We start from the raw sequence: 23,870 nt of genomic DNA on the forward strand, positions 1-23,870 counted from the left end.
GGATGTTCCCATTTTGTCCGCTGGTAATCACCGTTTGCTGCTAACGGAGGAGAATAACATTGTTCTCATTGCAGCTACTGTATGTAGATCATTCATGTCATTCTTGATTTGGGTTTTGGCAGGACAATTTGTTTTTCCTGCACCGTTGGACAACTTACATAAGGCTCTGTTATGCCCCTACCTAATTGACTATGTTGATTCAGTGAGAAAGGAAAAAAAGTAACTGAACCGCTGTGTCCTGCTGCAAAATGTTAGTCTAAGGATGGATGTCTTTCACCACAATGACTGGAAGGATTTCTGTTATCGTGCCGGGAATTAACATTTCGATGGACCTCACAAAGGCAATTTCAGAAGAAAAGACAAAAGAAATCAATATCAAAACACATAACAAACCAAAGTATTGTGCACACACACACATACAGATTAGGGATCAGGTATCTTTATGTGGCATTCTGCTAATAGTTCCTTTAAACAATACATGGTTGTTTTTTTTTAATGAAAACGAGGGAGAAAGTTAATGTGATGAAGGTCATTTAAGGTTCCTCTCCCAAAATGACACAACTTCATTACCCCTCCAGCCCCTCCGCTCTGCTCCTATGAAGCAAAATCCTCTCCAGCCACTGACATCTTAACTTCATCACCTCACAAACCCTGGTGCCACACTAGAATGTCTTGTGAATTTTATCTGGCTGAGAACTGTGCCCAGATTTTAAAAAGTGCCATATGAATCTAAGTGGATAAGGCGAGGGTGTAAAAGGAGAGGGCGAGCACGGCGGCTGGAGTGGAGGAACCGTGTCTGCGGCCGGCTGCACCTGTCTAGCTGCGCTAAAGGAGCGGGGCCTGGGGCCCCAAAGTGGACGTCAGCCAAGGGGCGACGAGGAAGGAAGGTAAGGAAGAGAAGCAGGGCGGAGGTTGGGGCGAATGTGATTCCCCTGAGAATCTCACCCACCGCGTGCTCACCGCAGCTATAAATAACTTTTATTAGGTTTAAGTGGAATTAGTGGAGATGTTAGTCGTCAGTTTACAGATATATAGTCATGGACTGACACAAGGAGAAGGCAGAGAGAGTGCTCATACCAAGGGGCTCACACACACACATGCAAGCAAACAAACATGGACACAGAATTGCATGCAAGTATGCAAAAATTAAAGTAAAAAAAACCTCAATTAATTTATGGCATTACATCATAATTCACTAGACAATTAAATGATAGTTTGTTGATCCCAACAGGGAAATCCTCTTTCTGTTTGCCCCGCTCCACAGAGAGGTCAGAGGTCAGGATACAGAGCACCGCCCCTTGGTTTTGGATTGAGTGTCTTGCTAAAGGACACTTAAGCAGTCTAAATGCTTGCGAACATAGGGGCTTAAACCCCGGTCCTCTGCATGAAAGCCAGTCTCCCTTCTCACCAGGCCACCCTGCTGCCCAGCTGTGAGCACTGCTGATACATAAAATCAAACATTCATTAACTAAGCATTAACTAAATGACTCAAGAGGAAGTGTGGTAAGAAAATGTAAACTTTATTGCAACTTTGTCTAAGTTCTCTGATTTACAGAAGAGAAAAAACACTTGTAATGGCACAGTCATCGTAATATGTACATTGCTGATACTGCAATAATCCGGACACGTTTGTTGTCCAGATTTAAGAGTGGGACATAGAGGCACATGGCGTCATGTTTTTGTCGGTCTGTAGAGGGAAGGAATAATACATCAAAGCTTTGCCTGCAACTTCTACGTTAACGCGCCACAGCCTTCGATAAAAGCATAAGCATGGGAACTAGAAAAGCTCTTTACATAAAGGGCTCTGTTGGGAAATCACAGTTTGTCCATTGTACATTCAGCTCTAGGAGAGTTAAGACGTTGACGTGTTCACAACACACTGCGTTGCACTAAGACATTTGGTGATTTGATAAGCTTCAGTAGACCTGAGTGTTTGTGTTGATACAGTAAACGTGTCAGATCAAAGTTACACAATCAATTAGTGGTAAGGTATTCATTGAGTAAGTGACAACACAGTCCGTACTGTTACTGCTGCCCAGTAAATCCATACGGTGAAGGCATAGCCATGATCTGACAGAGGGTGAAGTATTATAAAATCAAATAAGAGCATTGTGAACAAACTATATGTAATGAAAGAGTAACGTTTCTCTGTGGGCTGTATTGGAGTATGAGCACATCCTTTGTTCGAAACAAAAAAACAGATGTTCTGTGATCTCATTATCATCTCATCCGCTTAGAACATCCAGTCAGGATTCAAACCAACTCTGAGAAATGCTCTCGTTCTCTCATGCTACTGATCAAGCGATGGAAGTGGGTGTGAGGAAGAAGAAACTGGAGTTAGACGTAAGGGCAGAATTTCACTTGCTCATCAAGGTTTATCCAAGTGGCCACCTATAGAGAACTGCACTTCTGTCACCTTAAACATGAGGTTACGCATCTGATTTAACAATTTCTGTTAAATCTAGGGAGGCTGCGAGAGGCATTTCACACACACAACAAATGAGAGTGTCATATTATCGCATTTGGGGGGTAAGGCGCTCCTCCCCCGCGTCCGATCAAGATCTCCTTTTCGCCTCTGCGGCGTTGTCAACAAGGCTTTCTTTAGAACTTCTTCTGGCGATCACGAAAGAGCACATCAACACAACATCAGAGAGCGCTAGTAAAAAATGAGCAGCCTATTAGAAGCACTTAAAACAGCAGGCTAGGAAGAGGTTAAAATCTAGTGGATAAACTCAGATATAGCCAGAGTTGTGGCACGTTACGATGCCGCGTTACAGCGGCAGTGGCTTGGCCTCGGGTTCATCTGGCCTACAGTACTAAGGGACATTCAGATGTGTCCAATAGAGTGGTATGTTGATAAATTAAGTTAAAACTACTCTAAGAATAAGTGCTAAGGGGGTGATGGGTTGTTTGTGTCTGGTGACGATTACATTGTAAAGCAGTGAAAACTTAACTTGAGGTACATTCATCATCCATCAGCCCTTCGGCCTGGTAAGTTCAAGTAAAAGCCTTTCCAATGAGTGAGCGAGACGCACGGTACCAAGGTGCGTCGGTCTCCTTCATACGAAGCTTTCTGTGAGCTACTTTCCTTCCGATAAGCGTTTCCCTCGGTAAAACCCTTTCAAACGTCTTCCTTTGTCCTTTTTTTCATCTTCATTTGGTCTTCTTGAGAGATTCATAGATTCTTTTTTTTTAAGCAAACAAGGGGCTTGCTTTGTTCCTCCTTATCAAGAGAGCCAGCAGCAGCTAAACATTTAAAGACTGTAGAAATGCAGTATGTAAACACACAGATTTCTCCGTAACTTACATACAAAAAAAAAGAAGAAGAAAGCAGAACAGATCAAAAAAAAATCCGGAAACAAATCAGCTAAGAGGTAAGGTAAAACTGATTAACGTTTTAAAAAAAGGAAGAGAAAAAAAAAAACGTCACAAAGAAAAAAATACAAATTTGAATTGTAAAGTGCAAGTATAAAAAATATCTCTCTACATCTAATCTCAAGACGGGGTCTCGAGACACGGTCAATGGTCTTTTGTGGAAAAGTGCAAGTTGAGAACAGCACGGATCTTTAGAAAAACGAAAAAAAAATGAGTAAGATTTTCGAAAACAGTATCGGGACGAGTCAGGTGACTCGTGGGTCGGCCGCGTGCCTCAGCTCCTCCGTAAGAAAACGGCCACCTCCTCCAAGGCCACGGGGTAATCCTGCAGGAGCGTCCCCCCGTCGAACACCTGAGCGTTACGGCTGTCCTGCCACTGGAAGCCCCCGTCAGGTAGATAGATATCCCGCTGCACCGCCCCCTTCTCCACCACTGGCGCCACCAGCACCTGCAAACAGACAACACACACACACGGCCGTTAGAAAACAAGTTGGTTGTACGTCCAGTTGCAGCAGAGGGTGATTCCTATTTCAGCTGGCGAGTATATCGGTCGCTGGCGGAGGGAACTCGACCCCCGCCGACCGAGAAAGCCAGTGAGTCACCTCGTCTCCCAGGAGGAACTGGTCATCGATGGTGAAGGTCACGGGGTCACTGGGACTGAGCCACCACATCGGCCGGTAGATGGGGAATCCCGTCGCCTGCCACTCCTCCGCATACTTCTCGATCAGGGGGACCGCAAAGTCCTGGTGCCGGGCGATGTAGGCCCGGGTCAGGTTTAGCACCTACGAAGAACAGAGTAAATTCAAGAATTCAAGAAGAAATGGGAAGATGGATCTGTGGTGAGAAGAGGGGTGTTAGCGATTTAGTAGTTTTAGTATCAGCGGCAGCGGTAGTACATTAAAAGTAGAATTTTTAATTAGGTTTAACTATGTGCTGCTATGTAACTATGTATAACACTTCTGCTGGTGAGGCTTCATGATTCATTTCGTGTTTGCCCTTTACTCTTTTGAAACAAACAATTCTCTACAAATCCATGATTGAGTAATAGCTTGCCGGATCCTGCCATTACCACAGTTACCCAATGAAGTAGCCTAGTATCTTAGTATCTGGTACATCTGTCTGCCTTTCTGTACACTGTACAATGATGTGCTGTGTTTTCATTCATAATCATTTATGTCTTTTATTGATATCCCATCACATTTATTTTCAAGAAATCTAGAGCGAGGGAGTAACTGAGACGATCCGACAAAAGTCCTTTTCTAAACGAAATCATCTGCCACAAGAATTTTATGACAAGAATAATATTGACAGCAAGGTCTGCTAAAGACATTTGCAATGCCATCGCTGCACTCAGACACACAGACAGAACTAAAGAGCAGTTCATTGTTGACTTAGTGGTTTAACACCGTCCAAGTCTTTCTCCTGTCTCCCTCTGGCCAAACTACTTCAGCATTCCTGGAAGGGTCACATCCTCTTCAGTGTCCCATGACAAAAACAAAACTTGACCGCATCTATAAAAAATGTATTTTTATGAGTGGGGATTGAGAACATTTGTAGGAATGAGTTTGAAATCACAACCCGAGTGTGAGTGGATCTCTCTCTAATTGAGAAGCCAGGCATGTGTGTGGTTTTGAGGTTTTATTGCTGTTTGGTTCCAGTGTGGCCAGTGCTGTGATCTGTCTGTGATTGACTCGAGTCTTGCACACTGGAAACAAAGGTGCCACACTTAAACTACTGTACAACGACCGTACAGCATAGCCATTTATCATGGGTAATCCAGCAGAGTCTATCCTCTAAAACGTTTCGCTTCATCTGAGTTTATAAGTTGAAGGCCATGCAAGAGACCAAAATGGAAAACATTGCTGCTGTCAAATGCTAGCCGTCCAAAAGGCCTATTTTTATCTTTGTCACGCAACACAAGTCACAACCAATATATTCTGTTGCCTCAGTCTTCTCCAACTGGAAAAAACAGTCGATCTCCCCCACCCTGTCACACTTGTCAATTACACATGGAAATCTTAATTGCCATAATAAAGTCTTTTTCCAAGACTTGTCCTCAAATTCATTATCATTCCTGCCGAAGTGGCTCTCGTCGTCGTAGCCGAGAGTGAGAGTGAGCCATAAATCTCGAGGAGGGCTTGTAATTCAGACCAGATGGACTCTTAACCACAGGTGATGTCGGGAGGGGGCCGAGCAATCACTCCTACTGAGGGAAGAAGGGAAGAAGGGAAGGGCAAGGGAGGGAGGGGGGGAACAGCCTTCACCCTCTTCCTGAAACATCAAGTGCTTTTTCTGCGCAGGAACCTGAGCCCGGGTCCCACATTGTAAAACATATCAATATCTGTGACCGGACTCTCTGAGACTGCGGGCCTTGTTTTCCTGCCTTGCCTCCGCGGTGAACGGTACATTCCTGATGTCCGGCGGTGAGGGACGGGGGGGCGGGGGGGAGAGCGAAGGCCTGAACAGCGGCCTTCGTGCCCCTCTACAAACACACACAACTCACTGACACGGTGGGAACGTCTTGGCACTGACCCACGGACCCATGGAGGAGAGGCTGCCGGGTCAATAAACCCTCGCTCTCCCGCCTCTTGTCACACACACTCAAACTCAGACTGCTGTGTGAGAAGGAAGGCTAATCTCTCACTCCCTTGTAGAACATCTAATTGGCAGCGTTCACACATCGCTGGACTTGTAAATCTTCACAAGTGAAGATCTTGTTATCAAGCGTGCGAAAGAATGTGAAACTACCATGTTGTTGCTATCTAATTTGAATTACACAGCTAGAACGCAGAGAGGCCTAGTGGTTAGAGGACTTCCCTAGGGGGATCAATAAAGTCTGACGTTAATTATCATGAATATGGGCATGGTGATGTTTAAGTGGAAGGTGTGTGAGGTGCCTGAGGTGCTCGGACCGGTTTGAAGCGTGTGTGCTTGTGAGTTTCTGTGAGGCGCTGCTGTATAACTTGCATACCCGGTCCTCTCCGCAGACCCAGGGCGGCGTGTGGAAGCTGATGACGGGGAGAAAGGCTGCGATCTCCAGCCAGCGGATGAACAACTCCTCATCTGTCACCAGGTCTCCAGACAGAGAGCCGCCTGTAGAGAGACAGAGCGAGAGAGAGAGAGAGAGCGAGGGGGGGGGGGGGGGGGGGAGAGATTAAATACATTTGCAGAAGAGAATTTTGGAGGGAAAGAGTGACATAGGAAAATGATACAGTTGCAAGGTACTTGTCAAATTGGTTTTGCAGAAGATAGAATTTGTAGCATCAGAAGTGACCCTTTCAAACGACTGGTAAAATAAAAAGGGAAATTACTATCAAGGAGGTATTCATTCATTTAGCTGCCTGACGGAGCGCCCCTTGTGTCACACCTATCCACAATGGCTGATATATGGGGTATACGGGCGTAAAACCAATAGTCTATAATGTATCATATTAGTCCGAACGTGATTTGATCAGGCCATCCATTCTGTCTGTGATTGACTGACAGCTCTCTGTTTTCTCTACATCAAAGTAAATACTTGTCTCACAGGAATTTGGAATATTACAGGAATACACTCAAGTTTGTGCCAAAGCCAGAGGATGCTTCACCTCTCTGACCAGAAAATCAAAGGTGTAAATGATGAGTGCTGCTTTAAATAGTAGCTCTAATCCCCAGCTATCTGTTTTTTGAAGTTTTGAAGTGTGCTTGAAATTCCACAGTGAACAATTCTGCTCTTTTCAATTTCCACGACTGTCTCAAGGCAGAATATGAATGTACTTAATAATAACAGTGTACAAGTGATTTGTGAATCTCTGTACAGTATGAAAGCTCTTTAGGGGCATAGCAGTGCGTGATGATTTTTCATATTGATCGACCAAGCGTCTGTGTCCATCGACAGTACAAATGTTCATAGTAATGGAGAGAAAGGGATCCATAGGCCGTGGTATTACCTACTGCATCAGGAATGAGGAAGTTGTATCCCAGCAGAGTGTGGTGCAGCAGGGAGGGAATGATGCCCTTCAGGCCCATAGGGCTCCAGTCGGACTGCAGGGGGGTCATCCTCACAAACAGGGGCTTGTGGCTCGACCTGGTGGGACGCAACAAGAAGCAACCTTTAAGGACCGTTCCAGAGTGACTGGAGTTTTTGCACATTTCCTGCATTCCCCTACTGCTTTACATCACTGTTCATCATTTTCCAGTGCGTTTATCACATTGAGATATTTGCTGTTTTCTCCTTGTGGAAATAAACGCTGTCTAAATATTACGAGGTACTCCCAGTAAAGAAGATGACGGCAATTTTATGCTTTAATTGTGCAAAATCAAGCTTTATTTTCCGTTTCATTTCACAGACTATAGCTGGTGGAAGCGTCTTGATTTGGTTTGTCTGTTGGCTTGAACGGGTTGTGATTGACAGAAGGCGGGTCCTAACATAAGCACAGAGAACATTAGCTATTGTTTGAAAGTTTGATTTTGGAGAGGAAAACATGGAAGTCTTCTTTCAAAATGTATGTTTATACTTTGCAAAATGCGATTGTCGGCTTCTCGTTCACATTGACGGATTATTATTGGTTTCTATGCTGTTTGGAATTGAATGGGAATGAATGAGCCCAAGATGTGTGACGAAACTGATTTAAAATATCTTCAATAGTGGAGCAGGCATGTAAAAACTGTCACAATTAACATTAAAGGGGTGGAAAATGTACAAACTCAAATCACGCTGGAATTGTCCTTTAAATAGAAAAGCAGACTGGTGGAGCAAGAAGATCCCAGTCTACAAAGTAAACCAGACTGATTTGTTCCCTTGTAGAACAGAGATGAGGTGCTTGTTCTGGTGAGTCTTACCGTGTCCCTGCTGTCATGATGGTGGAGTCTCCTATCCTGGTGGCCAGGTCTGCCAGCAGGCTGATGTACTGGTCTCCACCCAGAGCCTGTGGCGGCCGCAGGGCCTGCTCCTCAAACACATTCCCCTCTCCCCCCTCCAGCAGGACGTACTCCATGCCCAAATGGGCCTGTAAGGACCCCACTCTGTCCAGGAACCAGCCCACCGCTCCTGGGTTGGTGATGTTCAGCTTTACACAGAACCTCCCCCGCCACTGACTCAGCACAGGGATCTGAGGGAGAGACAAGGAGGCGAGGAGGAGAAGTTGTTAGTGACTGGATTCTGATTGGATTGTGATTTGAGTGAGTGGAGTTCATTTTGCACTATTGGCATCCAGTGATTCTCAACCATAGGATGTAGTCAGTACATTATTTGTGCCTCTGCTCACAATTGCATTGATACATTTCACAGATTAGGCCATATTCACACTTTTCTGCTTTTTTTCAAACTGCCGCTGCCTTTTTTACATTAAAGTGAATGGGGAGTGGCTGCAAGGCGGATGGAAAGTGCCCACTTTGGAAAAAGCGCTGCGCCTGGTTTCTTTTTAGGCAGAGCGGAGTGCTTTTAGGGGACCGCACATGACGTGGAATGCGTTTTCTGTGAGCCGACCAATCACAGCGAAGAAGTGGGGTTTAGTACTATGTAGGGAATGTTCCCCAGAGGGTGCAGAGTCTCACCAGGTGTCCCTGAGGGGCCGAGGGGAGGCTGAGCCAGTAGGCCTCGGTGCCGTCCATGAGGGAGGTGTGGAACTGCGTGGTGTCCACGCCCAGGAAAGGGGACAGGGTGATGGAAATGTTAAGAAGCTTGACAAGCGGGAGGTCCCTGGTCTGTCTCTTGGACGTCCCCTTTTTCCTGCTGTTGAGGTAGTCATGGTCCTGCAGAGAGAGGGAGGGCAGTGAGAGAGAGTAAGAATGGGTGAAACATCATTTAACAATAATTACAACAAAAATCATTCATTAAGTATTTAAATAATTTACATTTAACAGTATGATTTCAATAGTGAATGCTATAATGGAACTATCCAAATGTTCATAAACTAAGCCCATCAACTGGCATTAATTAGCCTAGTATTCTACACTGATTGAAGACCATGCAAACATGCAGCCTGACAATCTGACCTGTCAAGACCATTTAACATACTGTATGTTATAATCCCTTGGTATTTACATGTTAAGGATGAACAGAAAGTTCAGATTACATAACTGTGGAACAAAACCTCTTATGAACACAAAGGTTGACCCCAGGAGGTGAACCCATGGTGGGAAGAAGGGGCAGACTAGCACACATTACGCAATTTCTAAGAAACATATTTCACACATTTTCTGACAAGACGCTGTTAACATTTTAACATGTTCGATTATAGACCTAAGCATTTGATTCTATTCCTCTTTTTAATTTGATTCTGACTTTTGCATATGCACATAAATAACCACACAAATGTAAACAGAGAAACTGACACATAACAATGTTAGTGGTCAGACCCTTATTTTATTTTTATGTTTGGTTTGCCAATACACTGCATTATGCAGTATCTCAGTAATAAGGTTAGAAACCTGCCAAATCTATTTATAACCCAAGTTTCCCCACACCAGCTTGTTCTAAATTATGACTATGTTGCTGAAAACTAATATGGAAACTAGAAAAGAAAGTTCATAGCGTGACTGATAATTTATGAATACTTGTAAAACTAGAATGAGAGAGAAGCACGGCTTTTACAGAGGATCATTATTGCCATTCACACTTCACGCAGTGCCACATACTTCATGGACAACTTCAAGTTCCATAAGTTTCCATGCGGCACCGTGCGCTTGGCTTATTCCTTACGGCAATTAGCGCAGGGGATTGAACGATGCAGAGCCAACAAAACTGGTGTTTAATATCTTTGATCTACCAGAAGACTTCAACTTCTGGGTAAGGGAAATTCTTGTTTAACAAATGGCATATGTTGTTCCTCTCTCTCTGTGTCTTTTCACACCTACTGAACTGGTTATGGGAACATAAGTGGTGCATGTGAGTACTGAGAGGCCTAAACTGAAATACTCTGATGGAGAGAGTATGTAGAATGAGAGTATGTACTCCTATTATATGTACCAGGGCAGATCACAGCATCAGGATCACCTGCACTAGTTAGTCTTGGCTGAGTGCCTCTTGAATCCCATCACACCCTATACTTCGCCATCCCATTGCTGCCTCACTAATAGCAACCATGCGATCTGTGAGGGAGGAGTCTTTGCTTTTCCTTCTCTCAGCCATGTTTGTTTTGCAATGGAATCGCACCAGGTATTGACTTAGATCCATTTGACAGCGATCAAGTAATATCATATGACTGGTCTTCTTTCCAGGGAGTTCCCAATAACATAAGTAATTATATAAAGTAGAAACAATCCTAGAAAGCAACAGGATATCAAAGGATAGAAGAGAGTCACTTGCCGTCTTGTATCAGAATAGTTTGATCATGGTAATAATTCAATTTTGAGCTGGAATGACACCAGACATGGACCAAATCATAGTCAAATAAATTTAGAATACTTAAAAAACATGAGATGAGCTTGATTTATCTATTTTGTAACTGGTGTGTTCAGTTTTGAGGCTGCATATTACATCTGGCAAGGCAAATCAAAAACACTTCAGTAGTTCAAATTCTGACATATAATTCAAATCTTCAAAAAACATTTTTTGCCTCTGGGAAACACATTTTTTAACAGGGTGGCAAAGCCCTAAGCCATCTTTTTTCTACTTGGTGACATTTCTGTGAACCTGTCCTCCCTCCTTTATACCCCGCCCTCCTCCAGCGCTCTGGAGATCCACTTAAGCAAACCCTTTCATCTCTGTCCCTGACCAGGACTGAGCCCCTGACCAATGAACCCTCATGTGAGAGTTTACAGCTACAAGATGCCAATGCAAAGCATGGACAGAGAGGCAGATAAAACAGAACATTTCCAGCAGGGAGGTATCGTACTGCCAGGTAGTGCTGTGCTGTAGATACTGTAGTGAATGTTCTTGACCTTGTAGCTAGATTACAAAGCGATAATAGAAAGTGGGACAGTTATAGGTTTGCTGATTGGAGCTTTAGTTCCACAGACATTTCTTGGAGTCGGCGCTGCTCTGGAAGCAGAAATACTGTCATTGGTTGAGTTAAACTTCAATGTGCAGAACAAAAGAACCACAATTTTTCCACAGAGTTAGCTGGCAAACTTGAATGGCAAAGAAGGAACTCTGTTCTCAAAATATAGCTAAAATTATGAATGGAAATGACTTCTTTTTTCATTCATTCATGACCATGGCTTTTATGATGTTGGAAGGTTAGCAGGTTAGCTAACTAGCTTACCTAGATACCTTTAGGCTAGTATGACTAGTTTGAATTTGGAAGGTCAGCTAGGCTAACTAGCTAACCTAGATAACTAGATTGCATTTTTCCAGTTAGAAGCAACAGTGCTAGGCTTCATATTGTTAGCTACCTCCTTGTCTTTTTCATTGAGCTTCACCAGCCAAATGTTAACGTTACTTAGTCAGAAAAACTGTGGCTCTTTGGCTCCGTCCATTGAGGTTTAACTCAACCAATTACCAACCAACCACTCCGGTCTGCGACAGGTTTTAGGAGAGCGACAGAGAGAATGGCACCTACCATATCAGAGAGGAGGGTGGTGGAATGTTCGTTGAGGCTGATGACTCCCTCCCCCAGCTGGTGTCTCCTCAGACGATTAGAGAAGGTCCTCAGCTCCCTCTCCACCTTCGGCCCTGAATCCACACTGGCCAGCAGCTTCCAGAATGGCAGCCTAGGACACACAGTAGGATCAGATAGGACCTGCTGCTCTGCTGCGGCACCTGACAGATTTTAGCTTCTGACTCCCTAAATACCTATTATGTTTTAGTCAGGGCTCAACTGACCTACAGATACACCACAAGATCACCAGTGTCTGTCTGTTGACTTATAGTTGTTGTAATATCCTTGGATAGGAGGCAAGGAAAATCAACTAACCACAGTGTTTTCATGTTGGGCAGCTCCCTGCTTTGCTGGGAGAGCTGCTGCACTGCTTCCTGGTGAGCGGCTTTCACGTTGCGCGCCACACACACAGTGTACTGTAGTGGGACACGCTCCATACTGGGAAGAGACTGCAGGCAGAACTGCTGTCCGCTCTCCACCCCCAGCTGCAGGGGGATATCAGGGGACACCAGCACTGCAACACCTACATGGGAAAAAGTAGGAAAGGAGAGGGTGGGGGACATTAATTCATTACCATCGTGCTTCTCTTAAAGTTATAAACCCTGCTTCAAAGCATCAGATAAATAATATAAAGTCGTAGCCTGTCCAGCACAGTAGAATAAGATCTCTGCAAAATGCTTGAACCACACTGAAACAATAGTGTAAATGCTTAAATTGTTTGTCCTTCAAATGGATGAGGTGGGCCTTGATGTGAAAAAACAAAAATACCAAAACTGTGGGGTTGGGTCACTGGCCTAAGTATGAGCTAGTCCATCACAGATTCCACTGATGTGACATAGTGCGAGGGTGTTATTGAGACCGGGACGGGTGTGAGGGATGGAGTGTTGTGGGAGGTAGAGTGTAGGCTGTGTCAGCTGATATTGCTTCACTCAGATGTGGGAAAAGCATCCCTAGAATGACATACAGCAGTATGTGGTTGGATGAGTTTACCCTGGGACTGTTTGGTATCTGCGAGTAGGGGCACTACACACCCATGACAGATTGGTTTAGATGGCAATGCCTGGATACATATTGTGAGTGACAGTGGTCGTGAAGATGAACATCCATTCTCATTCGTTTTTGTTTTTTTTTCTTCCAGACTGTATTTGCTCCAGGACGTTTCAAAACATTAAAACAATCATCAACAGTGACATCTTATCTCTCATTCTCTCTTTGTGACAAAATGAGCAGGGGGAACAAAACTAAGAAGAAGAACCAGTGTTCAATATATTTGATTGAATACCCTCAACCCAAAAACCTTCCAAAAATCTCTGGTCATTCATTCTCTCTCTGCAATATCCTGCATTTATGTATTTACAGCCTTTCTGGGACCATGTGAAATGATGAGATTATGTGAAGCAGATAATTGTGTCCGCAGATGTAGCTGCCCTGCGAGGAATGCCTCCCGCCTCTCAGGTTACCCCCACCCCCCCCTACCCTCGCCACTTCTCACCCCTCCTGACTCCCACCTTCTCCTTCCCCTCTGGCCAAGATTCACTACCTTCCTCTCTGCTCCGCTCTCTCTCTTCCGATCCGCGTCAGGTCAGAGCCCGGCCTGTATCGAGCCGAGCATTCGACCCAGACGGCGGCCCGGACTCAACCCCGTTTTGCATAATCAGCTCCAAATAACGGGGATTTTGGAGAAGGACAGCTGATCACAGAAGTTTAGCTCAGTTTAGGTACAAGATCTCTGTCCAAAGCAGGCAGACAGTCTGAGAACCCAGGCTGAGAGCTTGGCTCACTTCAACCAGCCTCTCTTATTTCAATGGGCTTACTGTTACTTATGCAAGCAAGGACCAGGACCAGGCCAGAGCGCTGAGGATACTGATGTACCAGTTTATAATCAGATTAATAGTTTCAGAGATCAGTCTACAAGTACTGCCTAGCGAAGAGGCTTCAACCAGCAAGATAATTCCCATGTGTTCGCAAAGGATAATGTCAAAGAGATACTGGTAACTCCTCGCCTGCCTCTCCCAAGGTATTAGGTCACCACACAACTGTTTATTACAAATTCATAAGCGGCAGTGAAACGTAGCTTTTCGCTTGCAAAGACACTGCTAGATTTGAACTGCGAGGAAGCGAATGGCTAAAGTGAATACGTAATCAGGTAAAGGTTCTCTGAAACTATGCATGTCAAGACTGTGCATATACAGTGGACTAAAAACTGGGGCAGTGGAGAAAATGTTATAGCTTTATGGAAGGATGGAAGTGGAATGCAGGCAGTGGAAATAGAGGCGACCGGCGTACACCAGACACCGGCTGGCCTTGTAGAATGATGTGCAGATACAGCAGGCTGCAAACAGTGTGTTTTACCAAAGTGCAGGAGGGAAGCGGAAAGTGGAGTTTCATTTTGCAACCCCGACTTCTTGAGTCATATTATCTTTTTCTGGGGCATAATAACTGGCATCGAGGTATAGGACGACCAGGTTAAAAATGACTATACTTTTAGTCCATCTTTGACTCAACAACATGCAAATTTATATATATTCTACAGTGCCTTACCGTGTTGAGAATGTATGCATATCTAGTATGGGTGGGCCCCAGTGGGAATTGAACTTCGCACCCTGGCAGTGTTAGTGCCACGCTCTACACAGACCCACATCTTTGCCTGATCAGTACCCCCAGATGCATGTAACAGACAGGAGCGGGAATCAATAACTGTTATTTAAAGAAAGTGAAGCGAGTTTTAGGCCTTGAGTTACAGCTAAGGTAGGGTGCCCAGGAGTTAAAGGGGAAGCGAGGGGGGCCCCCTATTTTTAGAACAATTCCTTAAACACTCCAAGCTTCCCCGGAATATTTTCCACTCGCTCTTAAAGAGAAAAATTGAACGCTTGACTGACTGCATCCGCTCACCTTCAAAGCAGCAGATACGGCAGAGGTAAGAATGAATGAAGTTTACCGGGCAGACGTGAATGATACGACACACACATGCCTCGATTTTACGGCCGTTGAGCTAACACACAAATCAAACCGCCTTGGACCGCCTCAAGCCTTCACACACACACACACACACACACGCACACTTTCTTTAATGGGATACCGTAGACATCCAAGAAAAACAAAGCAGGGCTTATAGGACCATAAAGGTTCTGGACTTCCTCTCCCTCAGTCTGGGCTGAGGGTTTGGAGGTGGCAGCGGAGGTGACCCCCTGCACCTTCAGAGGGGTCAGGAAGGTTTTAATGTGGCATCCAGGCCTCGGTGAATGGCTGGACCGGGGGAAAACGCTGCTGCGGACCAGATGGGCTGCACTCTTTTACCTGTCATATTTATACTGTTATTTATGACACCTGCACACACTTACAGACCTGACCGGGGTTATAAAAATGTGCATTCAAACCCCCGAATGTGTGTGTGTGTGTGCGGACGTGCATGTGAGTGTGTTCAGGCATGTATTTCCTTAACAATGGAAACTTAGTTTCTGTGCCCAACCTCAAGAAATTGATGGCCACAAAAACTGGGATCATGCCATAGTAGTAAATTTCCAATCCCACTTACTGAAATTCTGAAGAACCTTTCGCTGCACTTTTGCTCTATTCCCGTCATCACTCAGTTGATCATAACTATCAACTGAGTTACGATTTTAGTGTTTCAAGCATGAGACACTCCTTGCTGTCTTATGATGTATCTTGGCATCACAAATGTATAACAGAGTCCTTCCATCAATAGATCAGACAAGAGGACATCATACTAAGCAACTAGAAATAAGGTAATTAAGGCATTCTTAGGCTAAGCAGCCTTTGATGTAATACAAGACTATCTGAAAGAGAAAATCTGGGATTATCAAAAGCCGCAACAGTTAAATAACTGTTATCCCTATCTGTCTGTTGTGCTTGGCCGGTTCCCACCAACAGGCCAAACAACAAATGAGCAAGAGCAGCAAAGTATCTTTCCTTTGGGCTCCAGACGGAAAGATTGAGTTGTGAGAAAAATAAAGAAAGAGGGGCAGGAGATAGTGAACACAAAGGAGAGAAAAATTATACTGAAGCGAAAGATTAAGAAAGACAGTGAGAGATGGGGAGACGAGAGAGTTAGTGTGTGTGTGTGTGTGTGTGTGGGGGTGTGTGTGTGTGTGAGTGTGCAGGAGGGGGTCTACATGTCTCAAGGAGTTGCTGTCAGGTCCAATGTGTCTTGTAGAATTAATTTCTTTCGCTAATCTCTGGTGCTAACTCCATAAAAGCCAGCATGGAAAAAACCTAGAGACCAGATATCAACCGACAGCAAATAAATTACTTTTATTGGATCCAGACTGACTGCGAGAGAGCTAGGTGATCTCAAAGGAACAGCTATCACGCTATCACTTATTACAACAGCCTGCTGTGAAAACAACGGAGGACGGGATCTTTCCAAGCCCTTATTTGTAATGATGAGTTGGGGAAACTTTGAGGAGAGCCAAGTGATCTGTCTTATTTAGGCGTATCTGCATGAGGACATTTGAAGAACGAGGCCTTTTGGCTACGAAATATGCTTGTACCTGAGAGAAAAGATGAGAGAATGGAAAAAAGATTCATTATATTTCAGGGTAGAATAGCTGGCAATATGGTGCCCATTGTGTGCCAGCATCTCAAAGAGGATGATCCAGCATGAAATATAGATATTTAAATAAATGGATTCATATTTGTGTGGAGAAGATCATTAAATGGGTACAAATAAATGACATTTTTCTCTGTACTTAAATAAGTTATTACTGCTGTATTTATTAATTGTCTCACAAGTCACATCTTTAAATTACTGTTTTATTTATTTTAATTCCTACTTTTTAATATTTCTTATTTTTTATACTTTGCATTGAAACTACTTATGTGTCTGTTATTTTATTCAATCATGGCCCACATATTAATTCATATATCTATTTTCTTATTTCTGTTTTTTGTATTTAGTACTTTCCTTCTACTTCCTATTCTATTGCAATATGATAATGAGATGGGCGTGGCTAAACGGCGAGGTGGATCTGACATGTCATTGGCTAATCATCCTACTTGTTGAGGGTTCAACTGCACAAGTCTGCAGCTGTGTTTTCAATCAGCCAACAGGGACACTGTACAAGGAAAAAGACCAAGATGCTCACCAAGCTGCCATAACGGTTTTGTGATCTATACTCGATTGCTCTAGTTGGTCCACCCAATGCTGTTTGATTGGCAGACCTCATTAACTATTACAGAAGAAAAATACTAAACAAGAGCATCATAAAATAGGAAAACAGGTAAACAAATATATGTGCCAGAATTGAATAAAATAGCCTGACAGATCAAATGAATTGCCAAATATTTCAATGCAAAGGATGTAAAAAAAGAAAATCTTTGAAGTGGTAAAATAAAATAAATAACACAACAAATAGATTACAGCTATGTTTTGTGAGCAACATAACGGATAAAAACAGAAATAGATGCTTTACATACACAGAAAAGAAAAAAATCTACATTTATTTATTTAAATATCTATATTTGCTGGAATATCCTATTCTAACAATGCTGGCACACAATGGACACCATGGGCAATGATGATACTGCCTTTGTGATTTATAAAACTGAACCTTTTGATGTGTCATGGATTCAGTTCTTTTCATTTATGATTTCAGAACTTAGACACAGAGATAGAATCCCTGTAAATAATTATCAGTGGAACTTTGCACTGCAGTATTCTATCAAACCAATAGCCTTTCCTTTTAGTTTGATTTCTCCTTCCCTGAGGACAGTTAACTGATGTCAGCGTGACTTGAACGTATACAGTAACTTTATGAGACCAATTTAGTTCCATGGTATAAGTATCTGTCAGTGTCTGACAGCCACCTACAGTTTACCCAACACTAATTCTGCTTACTTATTGGTCATTGCAGCCCCATGTAAAATGTATCTTCAGGATCTCAGGTAGTGTCAATGTAGGATTAAGCCCCCGGTGCGTTAGGACAATTCCTGCCTGAGGTTCCCGTCTTATTTTTCTCAATGCGGGATGTGGTCTCAGCGATATCTAATCTGTTCTTAGTAGCCCAGTTGTTTTTGTATGGTTAAAGACAGGTGGGACTATGACAAGTTCCTCCAGTTGGCAACACTCTCAAATGTCACTCTAGCGCACTGCTGCATATCTTCTCTGCTGCGCCTTTGCTGGACTTTTCTACCTCTTCTTTACTTTGCTACGAAGTCTCTTGCTTTTGCTCTCTCTTCTGTCACACTGTTTGATACAAACAATTATGTAGTCTCCCTCTCTATGTCTCTCTCTCTCTCTCTCTCTCTCTCTCTCTCTAACAACCCCCAGGAGTCCTCTTAGGTCAGTAATGTCAGACACATATTCCCATATTCCCTACTGCATTTATAATGGGCACTTTGGACTAACTAGAGTCAGTGAAGACAAGGCCCATGTGCTGACAATGCTCCAAATGTGCAACAAGAATAACTATTACAGTCAGAGGTCAATGGTTTACAGCCAAGTTTCTCACATAATAAAGCCTAATCTTATACTAAAATAGAGAGTTCAGTGGTGATCTTCACCATGCATCTTTTACGCAACACCTTGCATATCTTAATCTCTGGTCATGAAACGTGACCTTAATATTGTGGTATAGATAGTTTCATCAGGTTCCTGTGATTTACTCTGGGTATGGACGGTCTCATTTGCACACACAGGATTTCATTGTTGGACAGCAAAGGGGGCAAAAACAATTAGCTGCACTCATGTCAGTTTCAGGTTGTGCTCTACGGGACGGGACAGGACAGCAAGGGAAGGGTCTGATGGATCCCTGTTGATGTTTCCATGTTCTCTGACTGAAATCTTGTGCCCCTAATTGACCCATTTACTGTTGACTTGAGGGAGTAGAGTGAACTTTTGAAGTGAAAAGTTAAAAAACATTTGGCATTTTCTTGACACAGCCAAATGTGGCACATGACACACACTGTTAGGTCTGTGTAATCTTAACTCCTGAACTCTCTTCACCTTAACTTACAAAAAAGGAAGAGTCAGACACAGTGCACAGCTACCTTCAGCGCCCTATCCAACCTCATCAGAATCATTCATGGTGAATAACTTCTTTTGTTCCTAATTGGGAAAGTAGCTGAGTACATTTTTCAGTGCTGCCTTTTCAACTGTGAACAATAACTGATTCTCTACAAATATGCACATTACACCGATCCAAGGGCCAACAAAAAGAAATCCTTGAACTTTAAAACAAGACATCATGTCAAATATACCTTTAATGCTCCAATAGGCAATAGGCATTGTTGTCATTGCTGGGCATCAGTTTGCTATGTTTGGGGTTATGTACAGTATGTGTCTGTGAGTGGTTACTTGGCAACATTCAAACAGTTGTTCTCATCAGGATCTCATCTCGTTGCGTTTTTTTTCCCCCGTCTCTGCAAAGCTAAACGGAGAAACAAAGGGTTACAGGGTCCTGATAATTACTGCTGTCCTCTCACAAGGTGGAAAAGGGATTTAAGTCATGCGACTCCCCTAGTTAAGCCCGCCACTGTGTTACATAAGACCTCAGCATGTGTGTGTGTGTGTGTGTGTGTGTGTGTGTGTGTGGCCATGCGTGCTTTTGTTTCTGTCAGCAGGCATGAGTGTGTGTGTGTGTGTGTGAGGCTGCTGGAACACAGAACCCTGCTAACAATCAGTGAAGTCATAATAGATGATTGTTTGTATCACATGATAATTATGGCCTTTAGTTGATGTCATGCCCTCCACTCTGATCTAGAGTCCTACAGCTGTCTGGGACACAGCTTAGCACTTTAACCTTTTAGCTACTCAGTTCACACACACGCACGCACACACACACACACGCACAGGCTTCCCTAACACGTTGACGGACAAACACATACACACCTACAGCGCACGTGTCAAAATGTGCACGTACATTGGGATTTTGCAGTTTGTTTGTGTTTGTGCTTGGGTCTTTGCCAGTGTGAAGATAATGATAATGTCCTGTATAACTAAACCTTTCAGCAGGAAAAGACTGGCTATAGGTTGGAACGCGGCTCAGTAAGCAAATACACACACACTGCCAGCTTGGTAGCCCAAAGTCCCCGGGGTTAATATAATACCCACTATCACACACATCCACACCTGTGCACACACACCCACCCGTAGACACAGACACACACAGGCACACCAGACGTTCTTCATCAGTCACATTACCCATTCACATCCGCCAGTGGTCCTTTAGCGTGGCATCCCTGCCTCCCCCCTCTGCCCCCAGGATAAAATCCAACACCCCCAAAATAACCTGCCGAGTTATTAGAGTCAGCACGGCCCTCATCCAACCTGCCCTTTTAATAGAAACAAAAGGCAATTACCCCGGTATCCCTAAGAGTTAATTTAAGATGCGAAAGGTGGTTTGCTTCCCTTTGTAGTCTAATCTCTCAATTAATATGCTGGGAGACCGCAGACTGTATTGTGTTACACTCTATTTGCGGGCCAGCTGTCCCATCCAGTGGTGGTGTTTTGGAGACGGCGGTTCTAGAGGCGGCGGGACGACTTTTCTCCTCTCGAACACAAACAAACACGCGCGAGTCGGATAAGTAAACACAACAACATCCACAGGGCTTCCCTCGCCGCCCGAGTGATTCACGCCGCACGGCATATACCCGCTGATGTGGGATCAGATTTCCCTAGCCGCAGTGCAAACCCTGCACCGCTGGGAGCTGTGGGGGAACAGCTGACCCTGTATCAGTTTAAAGATTTAAACATGCCTTCCTTGTTATAGACCTGGACTATGACTGTGACTCAGTGTGACGCCTTTTGCTTAGGCGATAATCTCTAAGTAATCTCAAACTGACATAAATGACTAATACACACAAAAAACAAACAAATAAATAAATAAAAGCACTACTGTATTCTGGATTTCCTAAATCACCATGGCGATGACCTCTCTTACCTGACGAGCCCAGGAAGTAGCGTTCAAGAGCGGAGCCGAAGCCGGAGGGATTGTCCTTCAGATCGCTGACGATGAAGGGCTGCATGGTGGCGTTCTGGTCGTTGATGGGCCAGCTCTGGCCCCGGACACTGGCCCCGCCGTACCACGACACGTTGGCCATGGAGAAGCAGTCCTGAGAAGATACACACATGGACGCACACACACATACAGTCACAAACAAAAAGAGAAGCAGTGAGAGAGAGAAAGTGACCAAAAGAAAGAAAGAGAGAGACAAACACACAAATAAACAGCAAAAAACATGCAGGGAAACATGAGATATAGGTGTGGGGGAGACTTGATGGGGGAGGTGGAGATAGAAGAGGAAATTTACAGAATTGGAGTGGTAGAGTGGCAGAGTTTAGATGGTGGTGGGCTGTATTAGACAGTGGAGGACAGACGAAAATGTATATTTAATCTTTTTTATGTTTTTTCTTTCCTGCCACCCACCTACGTAACTAAACACACACACACACACACACAGAAACCACCGCCACCACAAACATCTATATCTGAAAACTCTGCAAGAGCATCCCAATAATCAAAGCACACTTAAGTGACAATGGCAAATGTCAATTTAATTGAAGTATTGGTGAGATTGATTGGTGAGGTAATATATTCCAATGCTATCAAATTATGTTCTTGATATTTTAGAATACTTTAGAATATGTATAAATATAAACGTTGATATTCAGTGCAAGTTATTGTTACTTTGGTGCAGAACTGTATAGTGCATAGAGTGATGGGTAATGACTATTGCATTGAGAAAGCACCGCACGCATGAAGGATTAAATGACACAGGCTATTTCCAAGGGGGGAGCTTTTCTTTCCCAGAGCGTCTTTACGCACAGGGGATAATTGCGCAAAGTCTAGCCAACGATCATTTAATTCATGTCAGCAAGCCTGGGCTCCGTGAAAGAGTTTTAAAGCAGGTGCCAAGTAGTCACCTGAGAGGCGCTGGGCAGGATTTTGGAAATTAGAAATAAATGCGACTTTAGGCTGGAAAGATTTTCTGTGACCAGTCGTGCCACATGACGGGGAGTTATGCCGAGGAATGTTCCAGTGGGGACAGATTAACCTTCGAAAAAACATCCGAATAGTTCAGTGCCTTTGATAGTTAAGCTGGGGGGGAAAGTACAGTAAGTACTGTGCATGTACAAAAACACAAATACGATGACGAGGCAGATTTGAGACGAAATAGATATCTTCAGTACAGCCGTGTGCGCTTGGAGCGAGGGCTGAAAAAGGGAAAGGGCTGTTTGGCAAAATCACGCAAACTCAATTATTGTCTGTAACATCATTTTAACTCAGATGACTCATGAAGCGTCTACAGATAGAGCAACGAGTGCGTAATATTTAGAAAACTTAATTAGGCTCCCAGTAAGATAATTTCAGAAATGGAAAACATCTCAAATCAGCAAATCCAAACAAAATGAAGCCATTAAAAGAATTCCCACCAGAGTTAAATATTAGGCTGGGTGCAAATTTATTTAAGGGGGAAACATTAAATTAAGCCTACACATTGTAAAAAAAAAAAAAAGTCAGTTATCTTTTTTGTTAAAACAAGTGAAAATAATTTCCAGTGGGAAAATATAATTCCACTCGTTTCCAATGCAGTTTCTTGTGTTTCAGGATTTTTCTCGAAACAGGTGTCAGTATCTTGAAACAAGGCAGATGAAGTTCACTCTCCTAGAAGAAAATGACACTTGATCCAAGAAATGTCTTGAAACAAATTGCGTTACATTGGCAAGCAAGTGAGATGATCTCACCCTTGGCAGATTGGCCACTTGTTTGAAGTTTTTAAGACTCTACTAGATAAAATGATTCGTTAAGATTGATATTTTTGCAGTGTGCATATTGCAACAATTCAAGCACAAAGAGCAACATGCCGCTTAACACTGAATAAATGGCACGCGCATTGGCCTGAATGTTCCAAGCATGAGCATGTGCAAAAAATTGGTTGCGGGCCTAATTTTGCGCTGCATTTCCATTCAGCAGAAATAGCGCATATTCACGGTGACTCTTTTTAAGTGCCGTGTGGCCAGACGGAGACAGAGAAACCGTACCTTCAGCTCCACATGACAGTGCACCGGCGCCCAGGTCATGCTGTAGCACTCCGTCTCCGTCTCCTCATTCACTTCCAGCGAGATCTTCACCTCGGCCACCGAGTCCCACGTATAGCAGAACTCGGTCTTATTCAGCCAGCACAGGTTCCTCACGAAGGGAACCTCAATGTCGGGGTTCCCCACATTCCCGACGTCTATCTCCACATAGGTCTTGTCCTCCGCCAGGGTCTGTATGACCAGCGAGTGGGTCCTTCTCTCCCAGATCAGTCCGCTAAAAGTCCCCCTGAGGATCCAGTTCTTGTTGGGCTGGTCCACCACTTGCCAGTATATGATCCCGATGGTCATTACAAAGAAGACGGCCACCCCGAGACAGGCTATAGCTCCCTTCCAGGTTTCGTTCATCTCCTTCAATCCCGTGTCCCATGTTACCTCTGGGATGGGGCTAGGGTTCCTATTTCGAGCGTGGGGCATGTTGTTTTTTGAGATGAGCAAAGAATCACACACTAAAAATGCTGCAGAAATCTCTGTGCGTTAAAAATCTATGATGGTTCATCATGTCATGGTGTTTTGCAGTGAGGCTTTAGGGGAAAACAGCCTACTCTTTATCTTTGCTACACCGTTTACACCGTTGGTTTTTGCGCAATTGTGCCAGCAACAGAGACCTGTCATGTGAAGAAAACTGTCAAAAAAAATCCCAACGGGGAGATAAAAAAAAAGTATCAATGAATAATTGACTTACCACATGCTGCTGCTGCTTTAAAAGAGTTGGGTTTGTAAATTGCATTGGCTGCAGTGAGCTAGTGAGCAGCCCCAAGCCGGGTTTGGCAGCAATGCCTACGAATAGCTCCTAAGACGCTAACTTGCTTGCCCTGCACTTTCTGACGTAACGCCGGGCTGTTTCTTCAGAGGAAAGGTAGAGAGAGGAGAGAGGGGGATCGGGAGGGTTTGGCAGAGTCCCGGAGCTGCCCGCC

General features: G+C 43.9%; 1 protein-coding gene across 1 annotated transcript; it reads right to left on the bottom strand.

Moving 5' to 3' along the window:
* Window positions 1-3,649: 3,649 nt before the first annotated feature.
* On the bottom strand, window positions 3,650-23,370 carry LOC139908449 (SITS-binding protein). The gene is made up of 10 exons (XM_071895147.2): window positions 22,900-23,370; window positions 20,798-20,969; window positions 12,213-12,420; window positions 11,859-12,009; window positions 8,911-9,108; window positions 8,197-8,465; window positions 7,305-7,441; window positions 6,347-6,468; window positions 3,978-4,157; window positions 3,650-3,823 (listed from the first exon to the last, which is right to left on the bottom strand). Exons 1-10 carry the CDS (start codon window positions 23,368-23,370, stop codon window positions 3,650-3,652), a joined length of 2,082 nt encoding a protein of 693 aa, XP_071751248.2.
* Between the last annotated feature and the right edge of the window lie 500 nt (window positions 23,371-23,870).

Source organism: Centroberyx gerrardi, chromosome 4, assembly GCF_048128805.1.
Source record: "Centroberyx gerrardi isolate f3 chromosome 4, fCenGer3.hap1.cur.20231027, whole genome shotgun sequence".
NCBI lineage: Eukaryota > Metazoa > Chordata > Actinopteri > Beryciformes > Berycidae > Centroberyx > Centroberyx gerrardi.

What these genes read in the sequence shown, in the direction of transcription:
- LOC139908449 (XM_071895147.2), bottom strand. Translation starts at nt 23,370, where the DNA reads ATGCCCCACGCTCGAAATAGGAACCCTAGCCCCATCCCAGAGGTAACA. An exon ending in CCCAACATGAAAACACTGTG is followed by an intron (nt 12,010 to 12,212) that starts GTTAGTTGATTT and finishes TGTGTGTCCTAG; the next exon opens with GCTGCCATTCTGGAAGCTGC. An exon ending in CCTCATTCCTGATGCAGTAG is followed by an intron (nt 6,469 to 7,304) that starts GTAATACCACGG and finishes GTCTCTCTACAG; the next exon opens with GCGGCTCTCTGTCTGGAGAC.